We start from the raw sequence: 20,787 nt of genomic DNA, 5'->3' as shown, positions 1-20,787 counted from the left end.
AAAGTTTCTTATTATCACTTGGTTGAAAACGCACAGCTGAATGAAGAAATGAAGAAGAAAATAATAAAATAAAGGAATAAAAAATAAAACTACAAATAAATAATAATTTATTTCTCATAGTTCGTAACAATAATTACAAATGGTATATTACGCGGTAGAAAGAATAGAAGAGAAATAAAAGTGGGGAGCAGGAAAAATAAATAAAGTCAGTCGTTAACCTTGCGTAGGAGACTGGTTCTTGCAATGTGGCAACGCGTATATTTTTACATACGCTTAATATTTTCGTTATCCTTGAAAATGGAATCTATTTTCATCCCGCTAGGGATCAGCCTCGTCTTTTTGATATCGTAATAACGAACCGACAATAGTGTCCGTTCTCGAAAAGAAAACGCGTTGTTTTCTTGTAGATTCATTTGAAACGCGTTTCATAATTGTGTTTTTACACCCTCGAACGATGCTCGTTTTTCGGTTCAGTATTATATACGGTATTTATTCGTGATATGCTCTTATCGCGGATATATGATCGAGTGTCTCCTTTGAACTCAGTGAAGCGAATAATTCCACAACGATACAATAGTTCATAATAAATTTCTTTAATACTTCTCAATCTCTCTTCGTCTTTCGCTGTCATTCTTTACAATTATCGTTAAAGGTTGGTAAACATGAAATGAGGTTAAAATTTTATGTTTCCAGCAGTGAAAATATAAATAAAGTTTTATTTTATTTATAATCTATATGAATTGGTAAAAATTTTGATATTTTTTAATGTATGAATGATTCATTTTGATTATGTATTATATATTTCGTTAATAATTTAATTTTTATTTTAAAAATACAAAATATATTTACAAAATATATGTATGTAATATAAAGTTTCAACTTTTTATACAAAAAAAATTATTAAAAATAAATATATAAAAAATATCGAATATCATTCGAGGGAGCAACTTGGTGCCATAAATATATTCTAATCTACTCATGACTATTAATCTTATTTTACAAATATGATTCTGCGGTTTTCGATAAATTCTTTATCGACGAAAGGCGTTGTCTCATGCTTTGGTGCGATTGTGCTAATTGATCATTAAGTATATAATTTCTCCCAAAGTAATTAGACCATTCTTTCATATAATTTAGTTTTTTTTTTTCGATTTTTTATTCAAAAGAAAAAATAGTCTAATTATTTTGCGAAAAGAAAAAATCTCGATCATTTTCTCCTTTGTGAAATTATCGATTTGTTTTTAAGGTCTTCGATAATTATAAGGTCTTCCATATGGGTCGATTCGGCTGTTCATTTTGTCATACCTTAATTGTTGGAAATAACTGTATACTACCAACCACAAATATACATAGATTACTGAAAAAAATAGGATTAAGATTAATTATAAACCAATTTATAATTAAATATTTTTTAAAATGATCAAATTATTATGTTTAAAAAAACTGAAGATTATTAATACAAAAAAATCTTTTTTTTTATATTTTAAATATTGTCTGTAACTCGAAATTCTCTAAAATATTACAATTTTACTTATTCATATTCATTCCTATAAAAATTTCTATAATAGAAGATATAAATTTATATAACTCGAATTTTATTATATTTAATTTGAAATTTGAAGTCAAAATAGTCCTTTTTCTACAATTCTACAAGTCAAATTTTTACGGCTGTTTCGAAAAATGTTACGTATGAATAACTCATTCTTTGGAAACTTTGAAGATAAAATTCCCATAACCTCTTTTATCTTGAAATTCGAGATATCAAGATTCAATTGTATTTTTTAAAATACTTTCAATGCTTTTTAATTGGATCTATAAATGATAATTTGTAAGAAGATATTTAAATAAACTAATAAAAAGAAAACAAAGTAAGTGAGAATATAAAAATATGCTACTCACCAATGGTTAGGAGGCCAATGATGAGCCACAGAATTCCAATTATTACGTCATGATATATGAAGAACATGATGGACGTATACAGGACGCTCACCAATAATCCAACTGCTAAGATTAAACCCAAAACTACCCATGGTAGCATTAAAAATGTTTTTTTCTAAAAAAGAAATATTTTAATTTATATAAATTTAAATAACCAATAAATCAAAAAATTCGAAAAACTTTATAATAAAAAATTTTATTTTATAAACTTGAAATTGATTTAGATTTTACCTTAAGAGCGCCAACTATAAGCAATGTTGAAATCAGAATCGTCATGCATAAATTTATCGCAAAAATGATCCTGACGATGCTCTGATCTACAATGTCGATCAATATTGTTTTCCATTCGACATTTAAAGTAAAGATTAAGATCAATGAGATAATTGATAAGACCTAATAAAAATCGAATAAATATGTTTCTATAAAAATTTTTTTTTTTTGATTAAATATGATAAAAAATTAATTTTTTTTTATCATATACTTACTATACCCAATATTCCAGTGAACAAAGTCCCCGTTTTTAATGAATAACATTTGCAACACGTCGTGAGTTGCATTCTGAAAAAAGAAAAATAATATTAATTGATGTTTCAAAAAAATTAAGATATTTTTAATCTTTGTGTTATTTTTGTAATTTTTTGTAAGTATATTTTGGCATAAATCCTTACAAAAATAACTGAAAGATTAATAAATTTTAATATTTTCGATAAATTTGATATGAAAAATTAATTTTTATATATATATATTTTTAACTGAATATAATATGTTCAATTAAATGTGTTAAGAAATTTAAGAATTGCTTGTTTAATAAAATAAAAATCAAAAAAAGAAAAAAAATTAAGAAAAGCTAAATTATAATTGAAGAAAATGTTTGTAAGATTATTTTTAATCACTTAAAAATTTTTAATTTTTATAGCCTTTAACAAGTTTCTCAAATTTGTATTATAAAATTAATTATTTTATCGATCGGTTTTTTCTTCTTAAAAATATCAAACAGGTATTCTAATAGAATTTAGATCACAGGTAGAATTAGAATCTGTGATGCTTGCGTATTTTTAAAATTGATCGACAACCAATTCCTCATTCCTGATACAATAACATTTCTTGTTTTCTCTTCACGAATTCTACTTTATTTATTATTTATGAACTATTACTTACGAGTTATGTAAAATTTCAATATTGAATTTTTCAAAATTTTTTAATATTTTTCATTTTTTGTTATGATTAGTAAAAAAACTTTATACATGTATCACGAAAATATGTGTTAGATTTTCTACACATATTATAAAATTATTATAAAATTTTTACATACTCTTAAACAAAAAAAATAATTGCAAAAATATTAAAATTTATTATATTATCCATTATAAATATTTTTAACTTCTTTATTTAGTTATATTTTTTATTAAAATTATGACTCAATGGTTCAATTTCATCGTTTAAGTCATTTTTATTGAATGAAATGTCACGAAACGTTTCCTTTTCCTTTCTTCGAGTCGTCATATAATATCAACTATGTTCTCATGCCCATATAGTGTAATCAACGCATTAGCATAAACGCGATATTACATCAAAGGTGACGCTACATTACACCTAACCTTACTCATTTTTATTTCAGTTCGACTACGACATAAAAATTTTCAAATGTTGCTATTATGTAAACGAGAACATTGGGTTTGTTGCATCATCAAAGATATGTTTATTTTAGTGAAATATAAATGTATAAAAAATACAATATTCAATATTTATTAACAATTATTTTTTTAAATTAAAAATCGTGTCATATAACTATGAAATTTAGAGATTTAAAGATAAGAAGACATGGAAATTAGATATTGAATTATTAGATGAAATCGAATCCTTAATAAAGTTTTTATACTTTTTTTGAAAATGATAAAATTTGATTTAACAAATTTAATTTTTTATTCATTTTATCTATTGGAAAGTGAAGTATTAAAATCTTTTACATCAATAACTTCTTAATTTATTAATTTAAATTTTTCATATTGCCAATAATTGTTCTTTTAATTTTTTTGAAATCGAGCGGATTGGCAACAATGATCATAATCTTGAATATGTGGCATTAAAACGACGATGTTTAATTCGCGGCACGCCGAGAATAGAGAGAATATAGGTCATTGGCATAGGTGGTCAGCATCTATTTTCGCCTGTTTGTCGATTCGCCTCTTTGGTCTATCCATTGCTGACCTTTCTTTTCACGTTTGTTATTCCTTCAGATTGTGATATCCGGTCGCCATACTACCACATCATCTTAACCGAATAACCCTACTAAAAAAAATTACCGAGCTCTTTTATCAATTGAGACTTTAATCAATTAATCAATTTTTATGATAAAATAAATTAATCGTGAAAATCTTGATTAATCTTGATTTAATCTTTAAATTTTTATTGTAAATTATATTATTTACATTTATTATTTTATTAATTTAAAGTGTTTATTTTTTTCAAAAATTTCTAGGATTAATGATTTTATTAAATAAACAGGATTAATGATTTCGTTTTATATTTAAAAAACATTATTTTGATCTTAATATACTTTTAAATATTATTAAATAAATGTTAATCTTTTAATAGAAGAAAATAACAAATCTTAATAGATTAATTAGATTAAATTGATTTAATAAATTTTTTTAATTGATTAAATTAATGGATTCCAATTTCTTTAATAATATTATATAATTTATGTTAAAAATAAATTTTTATATTAATTTATCGAAATTGACTTTTAACTTCATGATTATTGAGAATTTAGATTAAATTTCTTTCAACAAATTATAATAAAATTTAACCAATATTAATATCAATATTATTAAATATTATTCAATAATAATTTAAATATTTCATATATTTTCTCGAAAAAAAAAAATCATCAAGAAAATTGATAATTGATAAATTAAGAAATGAAATTAAATGTCGTTTAAAAGAGAAAACAAAAAAAGTGAGAGACAGGAAAAGGAGATCGCCATGAGATTCGATCGATACGAGCGACCCTGACGGTCATGGTGAATACGAAGCTAAGACGAGGTCTCACGAGCCCCATAAGGAAACGCATCTCGATCCCTTGTTCCTGCGATTTCTCTGGTTCACCTCGTGCAAAAAGGAAACGTGTCGTCTATGAAGAACTCGCCGGATGACATTGGCCGCAAGTCGGTGTTTTGCTTTCGTTCCACTTCTATCTTGTTTTTGGAACGCACGAATTCGTGATTTATTTAACTATTAAATGACACGGGACTTGACCATCTATATTCGATCAAAGTACGTATAATAATAATTTATGGATCCTAACCTATCTAAATTTCATACTTTTTGTATCTTGAAAAAGAATTATTTAATATTTTATTTATAATATTAATGTGCAATAATTGATATACAAATTAAAAAAAAATATATATATAATATATATAATATAATATAATATTTCAATGATAAATAAATAAAATGAAAATTAAACTTATATATAAAGTAGATAAAGAATCTTGTGATTCATAAATAAAGTTTTTATAAAAATATTAAATATTAGTAATTTTATATAAGACTTATCTAATTAATATACTATGAATGTTCATGTATTTGTGAAAAATCTAAATATAGCAAAATAAAACGTAAAAGAAATAAATTATAAAATAAAGTACAAGTTACGATAAAGAATAAAAATTAATATTTAAATTTCATTCTTTTAATTATATTTATAAAAATTTTAATATGCATAACTTCCGCACTATTAATCAATTACGCATTTATTGTTTTATTTTATGAATTTCTACCATCTTTTGGTTAAAATAATATTAATAGTATTCATTAATAGAATAAAAATATTTGCTCACAACTTGTGTTCTATAACGAGCGATGACATATGAAATAAGGTCGCATAAGGTGAACCATTCAGTATCAAAATTGTGGAAAAATAGCGATTGCACTTATCATTATAATATTTAAACGCAATTTAACCTTTAATTTTGTTATTTTTAACTAGTTTTAATTACGTTTCATTGATTGTAAGTCTAAGAGAAAATTAAAATTGCGAGTTCTGATATATGCACGAAGTGACTTTGTCAGTCTGTTCGCAGTATTCGTTGCAAAAAAACACGTTGCATCATCTAGCAAGAGATCACGCTCGGCCTCGAGAGGTTGTTTTCCACGAGAAGGCTTGTGGATACGAAGATGGTTTACTTACAATGTTTTCTTTCAAGTACTATTTAGGAAATGCAAAATGCTGCTTTGAAATTTAATTAAGAAAGTATGTTCGTTTGAACATTACCGAAGTGGTTGAGTTAAGAATGATTTTAAGATTATTTAGATATATTTAATGAAAATTATGAAAATTATATATTTTATAACATGTAGGATTATATATTTTATATTTTTTAATCTTCATTGAATTTATTTATCACTGAATCATTGAAATTTACATTATTATATTAATATTAAGATATGAGATATAATATTATATCTTAATTGAAATTATTTCTCTTATATAAACAAATGAGAATTTTTTTTTAGAGTACCAATTTGCATGATCAATAATAAATATATAATTAAGAATATGAAAATGAAGAATTTGATATTCTGAATATTAATTTGAATATGCATCAATTAATTAGAAAATTAAAAAAAAATATATATATATATATATATTATATCCAGTATTAAATAGAATGTAAATAAAATATTTTCTATAACAAGAAAAATAATATATAAATATCAAATGTAAAAAAGATTTAAATTTTGAAAATATGAATCTAATCACATTGAACAACTTCAAGACATTATAATGATAAAATGAGTGGAATCCGTATTAAATTTAGACGAACCATGGCGATGATTGACCGAAAAAAAATAGAAAACCACTTGATACACGTGTTTACGCGACGCCTACTCAATTATTCTTGACCTAGATATAAGCAAAGGGCGGGCTTAGCAAATACTTCCTTTTCTTATTAGATTAGAGCACTGCCCTTTCATGAAATGGATATCGATATCACGCGAGCTTTTTATTTATGATTCGTTCACATAATGGAAATTTCTATCATGAGATACAACCAATATACATATGAACAGATTTCTATTCATAAATTTATAAAGATTAATATCTCATATAATCTCAAAGTAATATTTTTGTAAAGTAAATGTTATGAATTTCCAACAAAACTAGTAGACATAATACAATTTTGAAAGCTTTTATACATAAAACTAAATTTTTTTTATCTACAAACCTTTGAGAAATGATAATTCTATATATCTAAATTGATCTCATGTTAAGATATACAAGGATCTTATTAGTGATTAAACTTCATGACAAATTAATCTTAAAAATCAATAATATTATACATACTTTAAATATAGACATTATATGAAATACACTTTTAGATATGGTAATGAAACTAGAGAGAGAAAAGAAAAGCTGTGCAGCCATCTTTATAATATATTAATTGATGGTATTATACAAACAAATTTAATTATTAACAGTTATAATTAATAAGTTATAATTAATAATTATCAGTATATGTAATAGTTTTTCTTAAAGTTATAAAGTTTATTGCCATTTATCATTATTTGACACACAAATATAGCTTATAAATATAATATAAATTCATAATTTTATATATGTATTGATGCGTTTTTCAGTTTGAATGCCAACTTGTAGAATCTGTAATAATGTTAGAAAAATTTCGCTTAGATTAAAAATATTAACATGCATTCTGTGACTAATTGATAGTTTTTATAGAGGTTATGTGCTGATTAAATGTACGACGAGTCATCACTGATTTATGAAGGATCTCTTTAAAATCTTTGAAATAAATATGGACACATGAACAAAGTATAATCGATGGATCAAAGCGAATATCATTGTTTTTTTAATATAAAAGTTACAATATACAATATTTGAATTGATCTATTCAGGTACACAGTTTTCTTCCATTTCATTAAATAAACTTCAATACAAAATCGTAAAATTTTTTAGAATATTAGCACTTATTGACTGATCTACATATAATAGTGAGAAATTGTAATGTAAGTTTTTTCATACTAGTTTAAAGTCTATTGTATACTATTGGATACGTCGTACAATAAAGACGATCGCGTAGTGATAGTAAGTCGTCATCAGAATTTCCAATTCAGATCTTTATCACGACATTCCTTTATTTGTGCAGCATTCGTCACGATCAAGTCAGGTGCAGCGTCGTTAGCGACGTGGAATACCGATATCTTGTCGCGTGTCGCTTCTTTCGTAACCGATTTCCGCGTTCACTAAGGAAACAGGAAAAATAATTGCATTGTATTTTCTTTAATTCGCGAAGAAAGGGAAAATATTTTTCACGTGCCGTTCTTGAATTTCGATTCCTCATTTATTCATCATGATATTAAATTTTCGATCTTTAATAACTTTGAAAAATTTTCTAGATAAATTACTTAGAATTTTATTGCTTTCAATTATTATTAAATTTTTTTTATTTTTATAATCCTAATATAATTACAAATAATATGAGTCATTCTTTTTAAAGTTTTAATTTAACTTGTTTCATTATACAAAATTTAACATTGTAATCATTTAATGAATTTTATATTTTAAAAATAAATTAACAATCTTTCTCTAATGATTAATGCAAGAATTTTTTTAACAGATTGACGACGATATTTTTTCCTCAGGTACACCTCTATTTTTATTTTCTTAATTACATATTGTGATTTCTTCGAGTGATAAACGAAAAAGAAAAAGAAAAAATAGAAGCAAAGGAAAAAAAATTTATGGATGAACTGATTTAGATAAATAAGATAGAGAGATACAAGAGAGAAAAATAGAAATGATTATTCGTGAATGGACCACGAAAATCAATAGAAAAAAGCAAAAGGATGATCACGGCGAGGGAAAAGTAAAAGGAGGCCAACAGTCGCGATCACGACTGTGAACCATGAAAATATGTATGCACAAAGTGCGCAGCAAAATAAAGTGTTTCATAAACATAGAAAAAGTAAGGTATTTAAAATATTTTTCTAACAAGTCAATCATTAATAAAATAGATTTGAAATGCTATTAAAATTTTAATTGGATCTTACATCTATCGGAAAATGAATTTTTTACACAAAAAATTGTATATTTAATTATTAATGGTTATATATAATATAGATAAATAGGGTAGGTAAATAGGTTATGTATTTATTTAAAATCGTATAAATTTCACTATAATTATTTATCAAAATATAAATTAATACGCTTATTATAACCTATTTTAAAAAATTTTAAAAATCGAATAGAAAGATTTGTTTTTTTTTTAAAGTGAAAATGAATCTTTTAGAAAATCAAATTTTTGCAAGCCATATATAATTTTTTTTTGAATTATAATATACATTTTTATTGTCATGTGAAGATCCTGTCTTATAAAGCGTGAAATGATGATTTCTTTAATCTGTGAATAATAAATCTATTATTATAAATGTTTTAAAGCTTCATCTAACATCAATCGATTTATTTTTATATTAATAAAATCTTTCGTGCTTATTTCTTTAGAATCGATTTTTTAAAAAAATTAATATGTATCATGGAATATTAAAGAATTAGTATTAATAAGAATGGACAAAACTAAAAAAAAAAAAAATTTTTCTTTGGCAAATTGTCCAGTGTATCAACGACAGTTATGCGATATGCGCGCTATTATTTTCAGTTATTAAAGTTCATATAATTCTCACAATTTTTTCTTCAATAATTAGCTTCTACAATAATCGTTTGTTGATAGTGAAAAATTAAAAAAAAAAAGTTTGACATCTCAACAGATTTTACCGTGTAAATAATAGTAAATAAAATGATATAGATTATTTATGTCTTTCTGCGATATCTATAATAATAATAATGCGAAATTGCAGGTAAAAAATTTCATAAAAATTTCATTTTGTACCGAGTGATTCTTGGAATTATCATTCATGGAGCTCGTCTCGATTTCAGTAATTCAAGCTGCAAACGTTTCGTTTTTTTGTTCCGTAGAATTTTGTTTTTGCTTTGTACGTGACTTAGATCGTTAGATCGTTGCAGATAAAATGATGGTTGACGGTCTCTTGATGAAAAACTTCAAACTTTTATAACTTTTTGAGCAAATTGAATTAAAATTAATGATAAATTGAATATATGCTGATTTTTGAAAATTATAATTACTACAATTAAAATATTTACATAACAAGTCTTAATTGATAATATTATAATATAATTTCTGAAAAAAAATTCTTATCAAGTTCTTATGAAATTAAATTTTTCGTATCTTATATTTTTTTTTCGAAATCTGTGTATGAATTTTATGAGCAATTTTTACGTTGTTGTATTGAAGTTTCTTTTTTTATGAGGAACGTATTGGAATTTAATGTTGACTCATCGTTCGTTTCGATAAACAATCTGCCCGAAACATAATAAACGATGAATAAAAAACACCGAAAGATATCTGAAAAATTTTAAATTTTAAATATATTATAATCATAACAGATATCATTTAACGAAATCATTGAATTCTGAATGATTTTTAGATACAATCAATAGAATTCAAAAGTTTTCAATTAAAAAAGATATAAAAGTCATTAATTTTCCTTCTTTTTCGTATAAGATAAAATATCATAATTAAAAAAATCAACATGATCGAAAGATAGAAATTTGAAAATTTAAAAATGCAAACATTCAAAAATTTAAAAAAAATAAAAAATAAAAAATCTTTACTTTCTTTTTTCTATTCCTGCAATACAAAATGTAAATATGAACAAATAGCGGAAAATTTAAAATTTCGAAAAGGAAAAAATTGAAAAACTCGAAAATGCGAGTAACTCTTTGAAATATTACGCGTTTACTGCGTAACGCAGAGGCTCGTTATCTCGGCGTGTTTCCTAACACTTGGTGAAGAATTTTTAGCGTTATTTACACATCTTGCATGGTCCATGGTAAACATTGGCCGTGGCAATTTTTGTCTCGTGTGCTCGTGTCTCGCAGCCACGATGCACTTTCATCGCACGAGTGAATTGAAGAAATCGCCGACTCGCCGATTATACAATTCTTCGCGATTATCGCCAATTAGCATGAATAATGGATAGTTTTATATTTGTATTTCGCGTCATAAACTCGAAGCTCGTCCTTCGTTTCGAGTTTTTACGACTAAACTCTAAATAATCTTTATGATATTTAAAAATATATATATATATAAGAAATATATTTATATATACTTCTGTAACGATAACGATTATTGAATATATTGCTTTTAATTTTATTTACGAAATGATTTGATTCATCAAATTTTTATATAATTCTTGTCTCGAGTCAAAGTTTTTATTTGATAATTGGTGAATAATAGAGGAGTTTATTATTCGAGAAAATGTAATATAAGTAGATTGTGGATATTTATACAAATTTATATTTTCATGAATTCAATTAAAAGAATAGAATTTAAATGGAGATTTATTTCGTCTTTTGAATATTATAACGAGAAATCTAATTTAGATATTTTGTATATTTTTGCACGTTATGTTTTGCATCCTATATTTTTTAATATAAATATAAATTTTAATTTCTCATAAATGCATAAATACATCTGCAGTTTAAATTTAAATATAAGCGATGAAGTTTTTAAATTGAAAAATTAAAATATTTTGTTATATTGTAATGATGTATAAAAATATGTTTGAGAATTAATTAGAATTCTAAAACGGATCATAAAACCAAAAAATTTAAGAAGCACTGAGGAGAGTTAATAAAAATGAATAAAATGATCAATAAAATTTATCAAAATTTAATAAAATTATACTTGACAAGTTTTTCTCTCGTGATTTTCAATTTTTATCTTCGAATCTTTTTGATTATAAATTTTCCATCTTTTTGTTCTGTAAACGTTTACTGAATAAATGCAAAAAAATCTAATAAATTTAAAAAATCATCCTCTTCTCTTAAACTTCTATTCAACGAAGTTTCTTCCGAAACGTACTTTTTAATTTCACTTTTTCATTTTTATCTTTTCTCGTATATCAATATTTGCAATGTCGTATTTTATGTTGATTAGAAATAAAATTTTTTTATGAACTCTCGTTAATTATGAAATCTTAGAAATTTTTTCTTTACTTACTTTTGGAAAATCAGAAAAATATAATCGAAATCTTTGATTTTCTTATTTTTAAAAAATCAAGAAAATCGCTTATCGAAAATTGTTAACAAAATTTTTCAAATCTTCAATTTATGCACTTATTAAAAAATCTTCAAAATTCTATCAACATATTTATTTTTAAAAGATCGCTTAAAAAAATTGCTTCGTTATTACTAAAGCTTTTCAAATCTTCGATTTATTCACTTTTGAAAACTCTTCCAAACCATCGATATATTCACTTTTGAAAAATCTTCGAGATCTTCGATATACTTGTTCACTTTTAAAAAATCATCGATATATTCACTTGTAAAGAATGGTTTCGTTAATAATAAAATTAAAATTTCTCCAAATCTTTTGATTTATTCACCTTTTTGAAAATCGGAAGAAAATTCGCGGAATTTCTTCGATTTTACTCACTTTCAAAGGAAAATCGTTGACTTCGAAAGATCGAAGATGTCGCCTCTAGGCTATGGGGTGCGCGGATTCCAAATGTTAGACAACCGGAAGAGAGATTTCAGAGGGGCCTCACAGAAATTTGGGTGGCGCGAGGCGCAGTGATATTAGGTCCAGCGCGATCCGCTCGCAATAGGAGATGGTCAGAAACTGTGCCAAGAACAGTACGTCGCCGTGGCAGACCGCGAAGTTGTACACCTACGATGCGTATATACACCTACACCGGTGGCTAACCAACACAGTACTGCCGCGGCGATCGGTTGCCGCGGAACAGAGCGAAGAGGAGAGGAGTTGATCGCTGTTACGTTGAGTTTTTTTTTCGGTTTGAAATGAGGAAAGTATTATTATTAATATGTGAAACGGGAGATGGAAGAAAGAGAGAGGAGATGCGATATTGATATGCGATTAGAATTTTTAGGTTAGGTTAAGTGAATAAGGGTTGAGGTTAGGAACGAGAACGTTGAATGGATGAATATTTTGTTGATTCTAATTATTATTTATAGAAAAATTAGTAATTTACGTGGAATTAATTTTTGAAGATTTAAGTTTTTGAAGTTTTAATTTTTACTTTATTTATTAAATTTATTTTTATGTCAATTTTAATGTATTTTTTTCATGTATATTATGTAATATTTTTTCATTTAGTCTTATGATTGTACTATTGTGAAGTTATTGTTATTTCAAAATGAATATATAAGATGATGTTCACATATAAATGAACAAAATTATGAGTTCTTATAAAATCATAATTTTCTTTTATCTATACCAAATATTCAAAATTGTTTCGTATTATCTATATATTACATAGTAAAAATTTATTTGTTGTTGTTTATAAACAAACAAATTTATAAATTATATCGGTATTAAAATTAAAGATGATCGAATGAAGAATTTGTTAAAGTAAAAAATAAAAGAAAAAAAAAAGTTGGAAAATTTAAAGATTGAAAAGATTAGAAATAAAATAATTTAAATTTTTAGAAGAATTTATAAATCTTACAATATATAAAAAAAAAATAATAATAATAAAAAAAATAAAGAAATAAAAAATGTACAAATTGATAATTTTTAAATTTAAAAATTTTTCTCATTTATAAATTTATATACGATATGGATGTATAAAATATTTATAAAATCTATTTAAAAAAACACAAGGGAATAGAAAATCGATAACACTCAAACGATTAAATGGTGGTTAAGGAAGAGCAAACAGGAAGTATATTTAATTAAGTGTATTTATTAAGTTTGTTGAATGGCATAATAACGAGATAAAAGGGCGATCGAATTGAACGAACCTCGTTTGTAAAGATTATTTAAATTAAATGTTTGAATAAATTTAGGTTTTATGAAAATTGATGAGAATCTTGATCATTAAAAAAAGCACATAATTATTTTTAATCAAAATTTTGTTAACATACAATTTTACTAGTAAAATCATTATTGCTAAAGATACTAATACAACGTAGCATGGATTGCAAAGAATCCGAAATAAGATCATCTATCATCCAAGAATTAATATCACAGTGTTAATATATAATAAATATTTTATTTTTTATTATTAATTTATATTAAAAATAAAAAAAAATTGGTAAATATTTACAAAAATGTATTTCTCGATCTCCATGAATTTTTTAATATGTCGTCAAGATTATTACATTGAATAGTTTATAAAAATTTAATATGGCATTGTTCATTAAAAAGTTACTAGCCTAATCCAAACCCAATAATAAACCATAAAATTAAATAAATTTTTGTTTGATATCAATTAATCTACGTTAATTCTAAGTTTGATTTCACCGTAAATCAAAATTAAATAAAAAACTTATTTAGCTAATCATAACTGACGAGCTAAATAGCCGATTTAATTTGCATTGGCAATTTCTTAATCGTAGCCATCAATTGTCCGTAGTAATAAACTATTTTGATCTACAATTATTTCGAAGAAGGAAACGTTTTTGTTTAATAACTTTTTAATATGATGAATTAAGTAAAATCTTCACAATATTATTTGAGAATTACCTGATGGATTTTTCGTAAATAATTACCGAAAATTTTATATGTTATGAGAATTTGATATGGACAGATATTGGTATAAAAAAGATTTCTTTAAAATACATTCATTTATTATTTCGAATCATTAAGAAAATTTAACAAGTATCATTAAATAAATCGTTGAAAAACGTTGTGCTACTTATAAAATAGCAAATGTAAGATAAATCAATATCATCATTGTTAAGAAACGAAATAAATAAAATTCATTCACAATAGATGTTTTGCTTCTTTCAAAAGATAAACAATTATTTCTTGTAAAATCGAAGGAAAAGGAAAAAATATCTTTTCTAATAATTATCGACAAAAATGTCAATTTGCGTAACATTTATTTCTTTTTTTTTTTTTATAAAAAAGGAAAAAAAAAGAAAAATAAAAAGAAGGCGGAAAAAAAAAGATACATGGTTGGTCTCAAAAATATCCGATCCCTTGAATAAATATTTATAATACTTAATTTTTCATTAAGATTTTTCACCATGCATGCATATTTTCTTCTTAAACAATTAGACTTCTTAAACAATTGTTATGAGAATTAAATAATAAATGTATACGCTAAAAATTAACATATAATCAAGTTGCTTTTCCATTCGACAATATACAATTTTTCGTATAATAAAATGTGTATCTAATATTGGTCGGATATTTTTGGGACCAACTGTATCAGTAACAGTCTTTTTTTTTTTTTTCTTTTTTATACAAAATGCAAAATAAAACGAATTTCTTTCGAAGAAAAAAAGAAGAATTTCTTTCAAAAGTTCCCGGATCATTTATTGAGTTAAAATCCATCGATCGTTATCGCGAGAAAAAAAAAAAATACGAAAAAATAAATCGGAACGAAACGAAATGATTCATGGACGATTTCTTTTTCTCATCTATCCTCGTTCGATTGATTCGACTCGTGCGACTCGTACGATTCATTCGATCCTATCGTGAAATCTTCCATCGAGGATTTGTTCAAATCTACGGAAACAGTGTTTCTCGAGACTTCGGAAATTTTGGTATAAGTCGAGTCGAAACTGTCGGTCGTTTCCATAAATTGTGCCAAATTCGATGGTTGCTTGTTCTGTTCCACGGATAACCTAACCTCTTCAACCTGCTCGTTTCGTTTGGAAAAAATAATTTTTTCGGAAACGTACTGTTGCTCTTCTGACTCTTCGTGTTCTACCGGAATTTCGTAGAAAACGGATAATTCTGATTTTCTTGGACTATCTTTCCGATTTATAGCGTGATTCTTTTGAAGTTGTTCTTTCTCGCTTATCTTTACCTTCGCGTAAGAATTGTACGACGCCACTTCGAACAACTTTGTTTCGTTCTCGTGCTGCACAGATTTTGTTGAACTCGAATCATCGTCTTTGTATTGAAGAGTCTCTATCTCTTCCTGGGCAAGACGCAATTCTAACAATTTGAGATCAGGTTCGATGAATTGAAGCTTATTATCTTTTTCGTAAAATTCGATTATATTCATTTGGCTGCTATTCCTGACCAAGCTGTAATGCGGAGAAAGCGATTCCAATTTCTCATCCAAACAAATATCTATTTCATCTTGTAATTGATTATTCGATGAATTAATGATCAAATTATTATCAGACATGAAAATTGAATGAATTTCAATCCTTTTCACTTCGTTTCCTATCTCTTTCGAACTATGCCCATGTATCATCCTTAAATTAGTCCAGGACGTTTTATGCACATTGGAATCGAAATTGTATTCCGAATCAGTGAAACTAGAAATTTCCGATGTTTCGAAATCGATGACACTCTTCAACGAATCGTGATCGATTTCTTTTTTGTTTTCGCTTAGTCTCTCTTCTTTACTTTCTTTCTTAATTTTCTTTATGATCCTCGAATTTTTTAAGAATGTAGTTGTCGACGTTGGCATCGCATGAATTTCAAAGGGTTTTAAACTCGATGAGGACGCGGGAATTTGTTTAAATGTAAATATTTCTTTATAATAATATTGAATATAAAAATACAAGACAACTAGTCCAAAAATGAAGATAGTATACAAAGACAATTGTTCTTTGATTTCCTCTTTTTTCTCCTCTTTAATCTCCTCTTTAACCTCTTCTTTAATCTCTTTAACCTCTTTCTTAACCTCTTCTTTAACCTCTTTAACCTCTTCTTTAATCTTCTCTTTAATCTCTTTAATCTCCTCAAAATCTGATTTTACATCGATATCGATATCGATATTGTTTTCTTCGCATTCGAACATCTCTTCATCCGTCGTTCGCAAATCGTTATTTTCGTTCTCTTCATCGTCCGTTAATTGGATATCCTTGTCAACGTAAATTTCTTTAAAACTCGTATCATTGATGTTTTCCTCGATCATTTGATACGCAACATCTTCCTCAACCTCGATGTGTTTATGCTTCCACATTTCTTTAACTTCTTTAAGATCTACGATATCTTCGATCGCAATAATTTCCTCGTTCTTCTCGATTTTCTTCGTTTCCTCGCTATCGATAATTTCATTTTCTTCGTGAACTTTTTCCAGTACTCCATAAGTTATACAACGTTCTATCGGAAGTAACTCTAAATTCGTTCCGAAATAAGTAAGTTTATCGTAACTGTCATCCTTCAAAGAAAACAAATTTATTTTACTAAGTTCTGTTTCCTTAAGCGTAATATCAAGCTCCTCGGTTTCGTTATTTTCGATAGGTGAAGAATCGGGTATTAAATCAGTCCATTTGACTACAATAGGAAATTTAATATTCGTAAAGATGTCTTCTTTAATGAACTGCAATATCTTGTTTTCTTCCTGTATTTGCTCTTCCATTTCTTCATTCTTTTCTTCTTCTTCTTCGTCTTCTTCTTCAATTTCTTCTATCATATCTTCTTCATCGTTCGAAGGTTCTCGAAAAATCTCGAACAGTCTGAAAATATCCTCCAAATTGTATCCACGATCATTCAAATTCCGTAGGATTCGAATCATGGTCGTCAAAAGTTCGTTTATTCTAAACTCGGTATGTTCGACTTCATCGTCATCATCAAACTCGTCCGTAGCCTCCATTTCGATGGGCAAATCTTCGTGATCGATAGTAGTGATGTATAAATCGCAAATACCATCCTCTTGATCCTCTTCGTCCAAATTTTGAAACTGTCGTATGGTAGTAAAAATAGCATGATGATGTTCGTAAGACATTGGAGGAAGTTGTTCCATGGTAAGACCCATGACCAATTCTCTGTCAGATTGAAAAATAAACTCGTCGATTGGATATTCCAAGGATCTATTTAAAATATCATCAATTGTCAGAATTTCTCGAGGAAAGTCTAACGAGGCGTTAAATGATTGGTAAGAGAATACGTTGTGGAGCATTCTGATAGTCTCCCCATCTACCATCAGAATTTCTCGGAAGAAATCGAAAGAAGTATCTACAGATCGATAAGAAAAAGCGTTGTGAAGCATTCTAATTGTATCCTCATCCACTATGTCCCATGGACGTGGATTTCCCCTTGGAGAATTAGAATTGCTTAAAATAACACCATTACCGACGTAGCTCATATTAATGTTTCTTCTGAAATTTCTAAAATTTGATGAAGTTTCTCTTATTTGAGGTTCGCTCGACATTACTTCGAGGCTACTCCTTCTGATTTCTTCTATTTCTTCTGCGTTTTGAACCTCTTCTTCAAAATTGATACATTCTGTGCAAGATATTTGAAGAATATCTTTTGAAATATTTTCTTTTATTTCTTTCTCTTCTTTATCTTTCGAAACTTTAGAATTATCAATTTCTTGTTTATCGACTTCGATTTCTGGCGTTTCTCGAATTGGTTCACTTTCCTCTTTGAGATCAACATTTCTTTCGATTTCTTCTTTGAGATCAACATTTCTTTCGATTTCTTCTTTGAGATCAACATTTCTTTCGATTTCTTCTTTGAAATCGACATTTCTTTCGATTTCTTCTTTGAGATCAACATTTCTTTCGATTTCTTCTTTGGGATCAACATTTCTTTCGATTTCTTCTTTGAGATCAACATTTTTTTCGATTTTTAACGTTGGTTTCATTTCCTCTTGCTGATATTCCATTTTGGATGTCAATTTGATTTCTTTTTCGAGATCTACTTTAGTTTCTACTTCTAAGATTGGTTTCGTTTCCATTTGATCTTTTCTTTCTGGTACTAATTCTGTTACATTCTCATAATTTACATTAATTTCTGAAGTTGTTTCTTCTTCATCCTTATAATCAACTTCTTGTACTGATTCGATTTCAAACATCTGACTTGGAAATTGAGCTTGATAATCTGGAAAAAGAATTGGATACATTATTGAACTATAATTAAAATTCAGGATTTTTGGATAAACAAGTTATTAATTTTAAAAGATCAATTCCATTAAAAACTTGTACATATATATATGAAGTCGCCAAATATTAGTTTTCTCAATTTTGAAGAAAATTTTGAAGATAACGTTTTATATTATTTTAAACAGAATCCTTCTGTAAAACCCCATAAAAAAAGTTTTTAAAATTTTATAATAAATAAAACAATATTTACCATGTACTTGTGGTTCTTTTGTATTTTGATCAATACTACTAGAGGACCATGATGAAGTAACTTTTTGAAGGATAGTAGACTTTATGGTTGTCAATAAATTGCCAGTTTGTGCACCAAAATCCACACCTTCTATTGACGAAGATTGCTTATTATGGTCGCCCTTAATTGAAGGTCCCGCGATATTTGTGCTGTCTATGCGTGATTCGAAAAAAAGTAATTGATCAGTGTCAGATGGCACTTCTGTACTCTCCAAGTAATCTCTGACATTTTCCTTAGCAGGTGTCCTCTCCAATTCACGACCTTTCTGCGTACCTTCTAACTTTTTCATAGATAGTATCGAAGTATAATCATCGTCTGGCAATTTTTTCGGTTTGCTGTATTTAGTGTACTGTTTTCTTATATCTATTTCACCAGTTTGTTTGTTCTTCTTCGTATCTTGCTTCGCTTGTCCACCATGCAGCCTATCAAAATTATCTAATAGCTTGTCAGTCACTTTGTTGACTTTGGACAATTTCGAGCAAGAATACTTCTCGTTCGAAACGTTATGAATTTTTACACTTGGCGTTTTAATAGGGATATTGAACAACGGTTCTGTTTCTGTCGTTGCATCCACAGTAAAGTTTTCTTTGTCTATATAATCATCGTGAAAACGTTCATAAAACGATTCTATAGTTTTATGAATATTTTTCTTTGAACGTTCAGATAAGTTACTCTTCTTCGAAGAAGAAGATCGATCTTTGAAACTTTCAGGATTAGCATCAGGATTAATGCTTTTTCCCGAGGATAATTTCTTTTTAGCTTCCAATTCCTTCTTATATTTTACTAAAGTGACTTCATTATAAGCTTTCAGAGCTCTCATTTCCCGTGCTTCCCTATCTACCAACGATTCTATTTTATTCTTCCAATTGAACTTTTTCGTATGGGACGATTGTTTTTCCGTTGATTTCTTAGATGTTTCCAGAAGTTTCTTGAACGGTGATATTTTTTTCGAAGTTGTGTTAGAGACATTGGGTTGAATAGAAAGTTCGTTTTTAGTTTTCTTTGGATACATAGGAGGCTTTTTACGATAGATCATCGCGTCGAACATCGATGGACGAACCACCTGTGACAATGGAATCGTGGCAAAAGTTTCCACTTTACATTTGGCGCATTTTTTAATCTCTTCTTTCTTTGATTCTGAAAGTGAATGCGTGCTGTCTGTCGTTTTGCACACGCAGGACTCGTCGGATTGGCACTTCATTAAATTGGACTGCTTCTTTTGATTATTAGATCTCTGATGTGTAAGGGATTTAACATGATCTTTCAAGAATATTGAACTTCGCGATTCGATTCTGTCATCGTGCATACTAATATTAGAAACGTTTCTTGATTCTTTTCGTTTGCGTGAGAAGAAGAATTTCTTGCGTAATTTTTTTCCATTCGTGAGGCTAAGGTTGGAGGAGTTTTTTACATTATTGCCGGTTTGCGTGAAGACGTCCTTCATGATACTAATGGAACTGGATTTTTGAGAATCATATGAATTATTGTCAAAAAATGGCTCGTTTACTTGCACAATTTGTGATGCTTGGTGTTCGCTTGTGGAACATTTTGATTTCGATTCATATCTGGTAAAAATAATAAGATTTGTTTAGAATTAGAGAGTTTTAAAAATTACTTATGTTATTCATATGTAATATATAATATAAAATTAGATTAAAATTATAATTTTATATCGATTATTACGGATAAGGTA

General features: G+C 26.9%; 2 protein-coding genes and 1 long non-coding RNA gene across 3 annotated transcripts; 1 reads left to right on the top strand and 2 right to left on the bottom strand.

The window, feature by feature from the left end:
• Positions 1 to 90: 90 nt before the first annotated feature.
• LOC107997203 (uncharacterized) lies at positions 91 to 14,774 on the bottom strand. Its single transcript, XM_017055635.3, has 5 exons — positions 12,480 to 14,774; positions 2,424 to 2,496; positions 2,170 to 2,331; positions 1,900 to 2,053; positions 91 to 1,357 (listed from the first exon to the last, which is right to left on the bottom strand). The coding sequence occupies exons 2-5, from the start codon at positions 2,493 to 2,495 to the stop codon at positions 1,242 to 1,244; spliced, it is 504 nt and encodes a 167-aa protein (XP_016911124.1). The 5' UTR covers position 2,496; positions 12,480 to 14,774; the 3' UTR covers positions 91 to 1,241.
• LOC133666910 (uncharacterized) lies at positions 4,900 to 8,930 on the top strand. The gene is made up of 2 exons (XR_009831789.1): positions 4,900 to 5,214; positions 6,016 to 8,930. It is a non-coding gene; the product is annotated as an uncharacterized LOC133666910 (long non-coding RNA).
• LOC133666907 (interaptin) lies at positions 12,181 to 20,656 on the bottom strand. Its single transcript, XM_062081313.1, has 2 exons — positions 19,056 to 20,656; positions 12,181 to 18,803 (listed from the first exon to the last, which is right to left on the bottom strand). The coding sequence occupies exons 1-2, from the start codon at positions 20,536 to 20,538 to the stop codon at positions 15,430 to 15,432; spliced, it is 4,857 nt and encodes a 1,618-aa protein (XP_061937297.1). The 5' UTR covers positions 20,539 to 20,656; the 3' UTR covers positions 12,181 to 15,429.
• Positions 20,657 to 20,787: the final 131 nt, after the last annotated feature.

Source organism: Apis cerana, linkage group LG11, assembly GCF_029169275.1.
Source record: "Apis cerana isolate GH-2021 linkage group LG11, AcerK_1.0, whole genome shotgun sequence".
NCBI lineage: Eukaryota > Metazoa > Arthropoda > Insecta > Hymenoptera > Apidae > Apis > Apis cerana.
The sequence above is the reverse complement of the archived record's forward strand: the minus strand, read 5'-3'. Positions and strand labels throughout refer to the sequence as shown.

Excerpts from the sequence above, each read along its gene's own strand:
- LOC133666907 (XM_062081313.1), bottom strand. The coding sequence starts at position 20,538 with ATGAAGGACGTCTTCACGCAAACCGGCAATAATGTAAAAAACTCCTCC. Across the intron at positions 18,804-19,055 it reads AAAAGAACCACAAGTACATG|ATTATCAAGCTCAATTTCCA; the intron begins GTAAATATTGTT and ends TTCTTTTTCCAG.
- LOC107997203 (XM_017055635.3), bottom strand. The coding sequence starts at position 2,495 with ATGCAACTCACGACGTGTTGCAAATGTTATTCATTAAAAACGGGGACT. Across the intron at positions 2,332-2,423 it reads TCACTGGAATATTGGGTATA|GTCTTATCAATTATCTCATT; the intron begins GTAAGTATATGA and ends GATTTTTATTAG. Across the intron at positions 2,054-2,169 it reads TTATAGTTGGCGCTCTTAAG|AAAAAAACATTTTTAATGCT; the intron begins GTAAAATCTAAA and ends TTTCTTTTTTAG.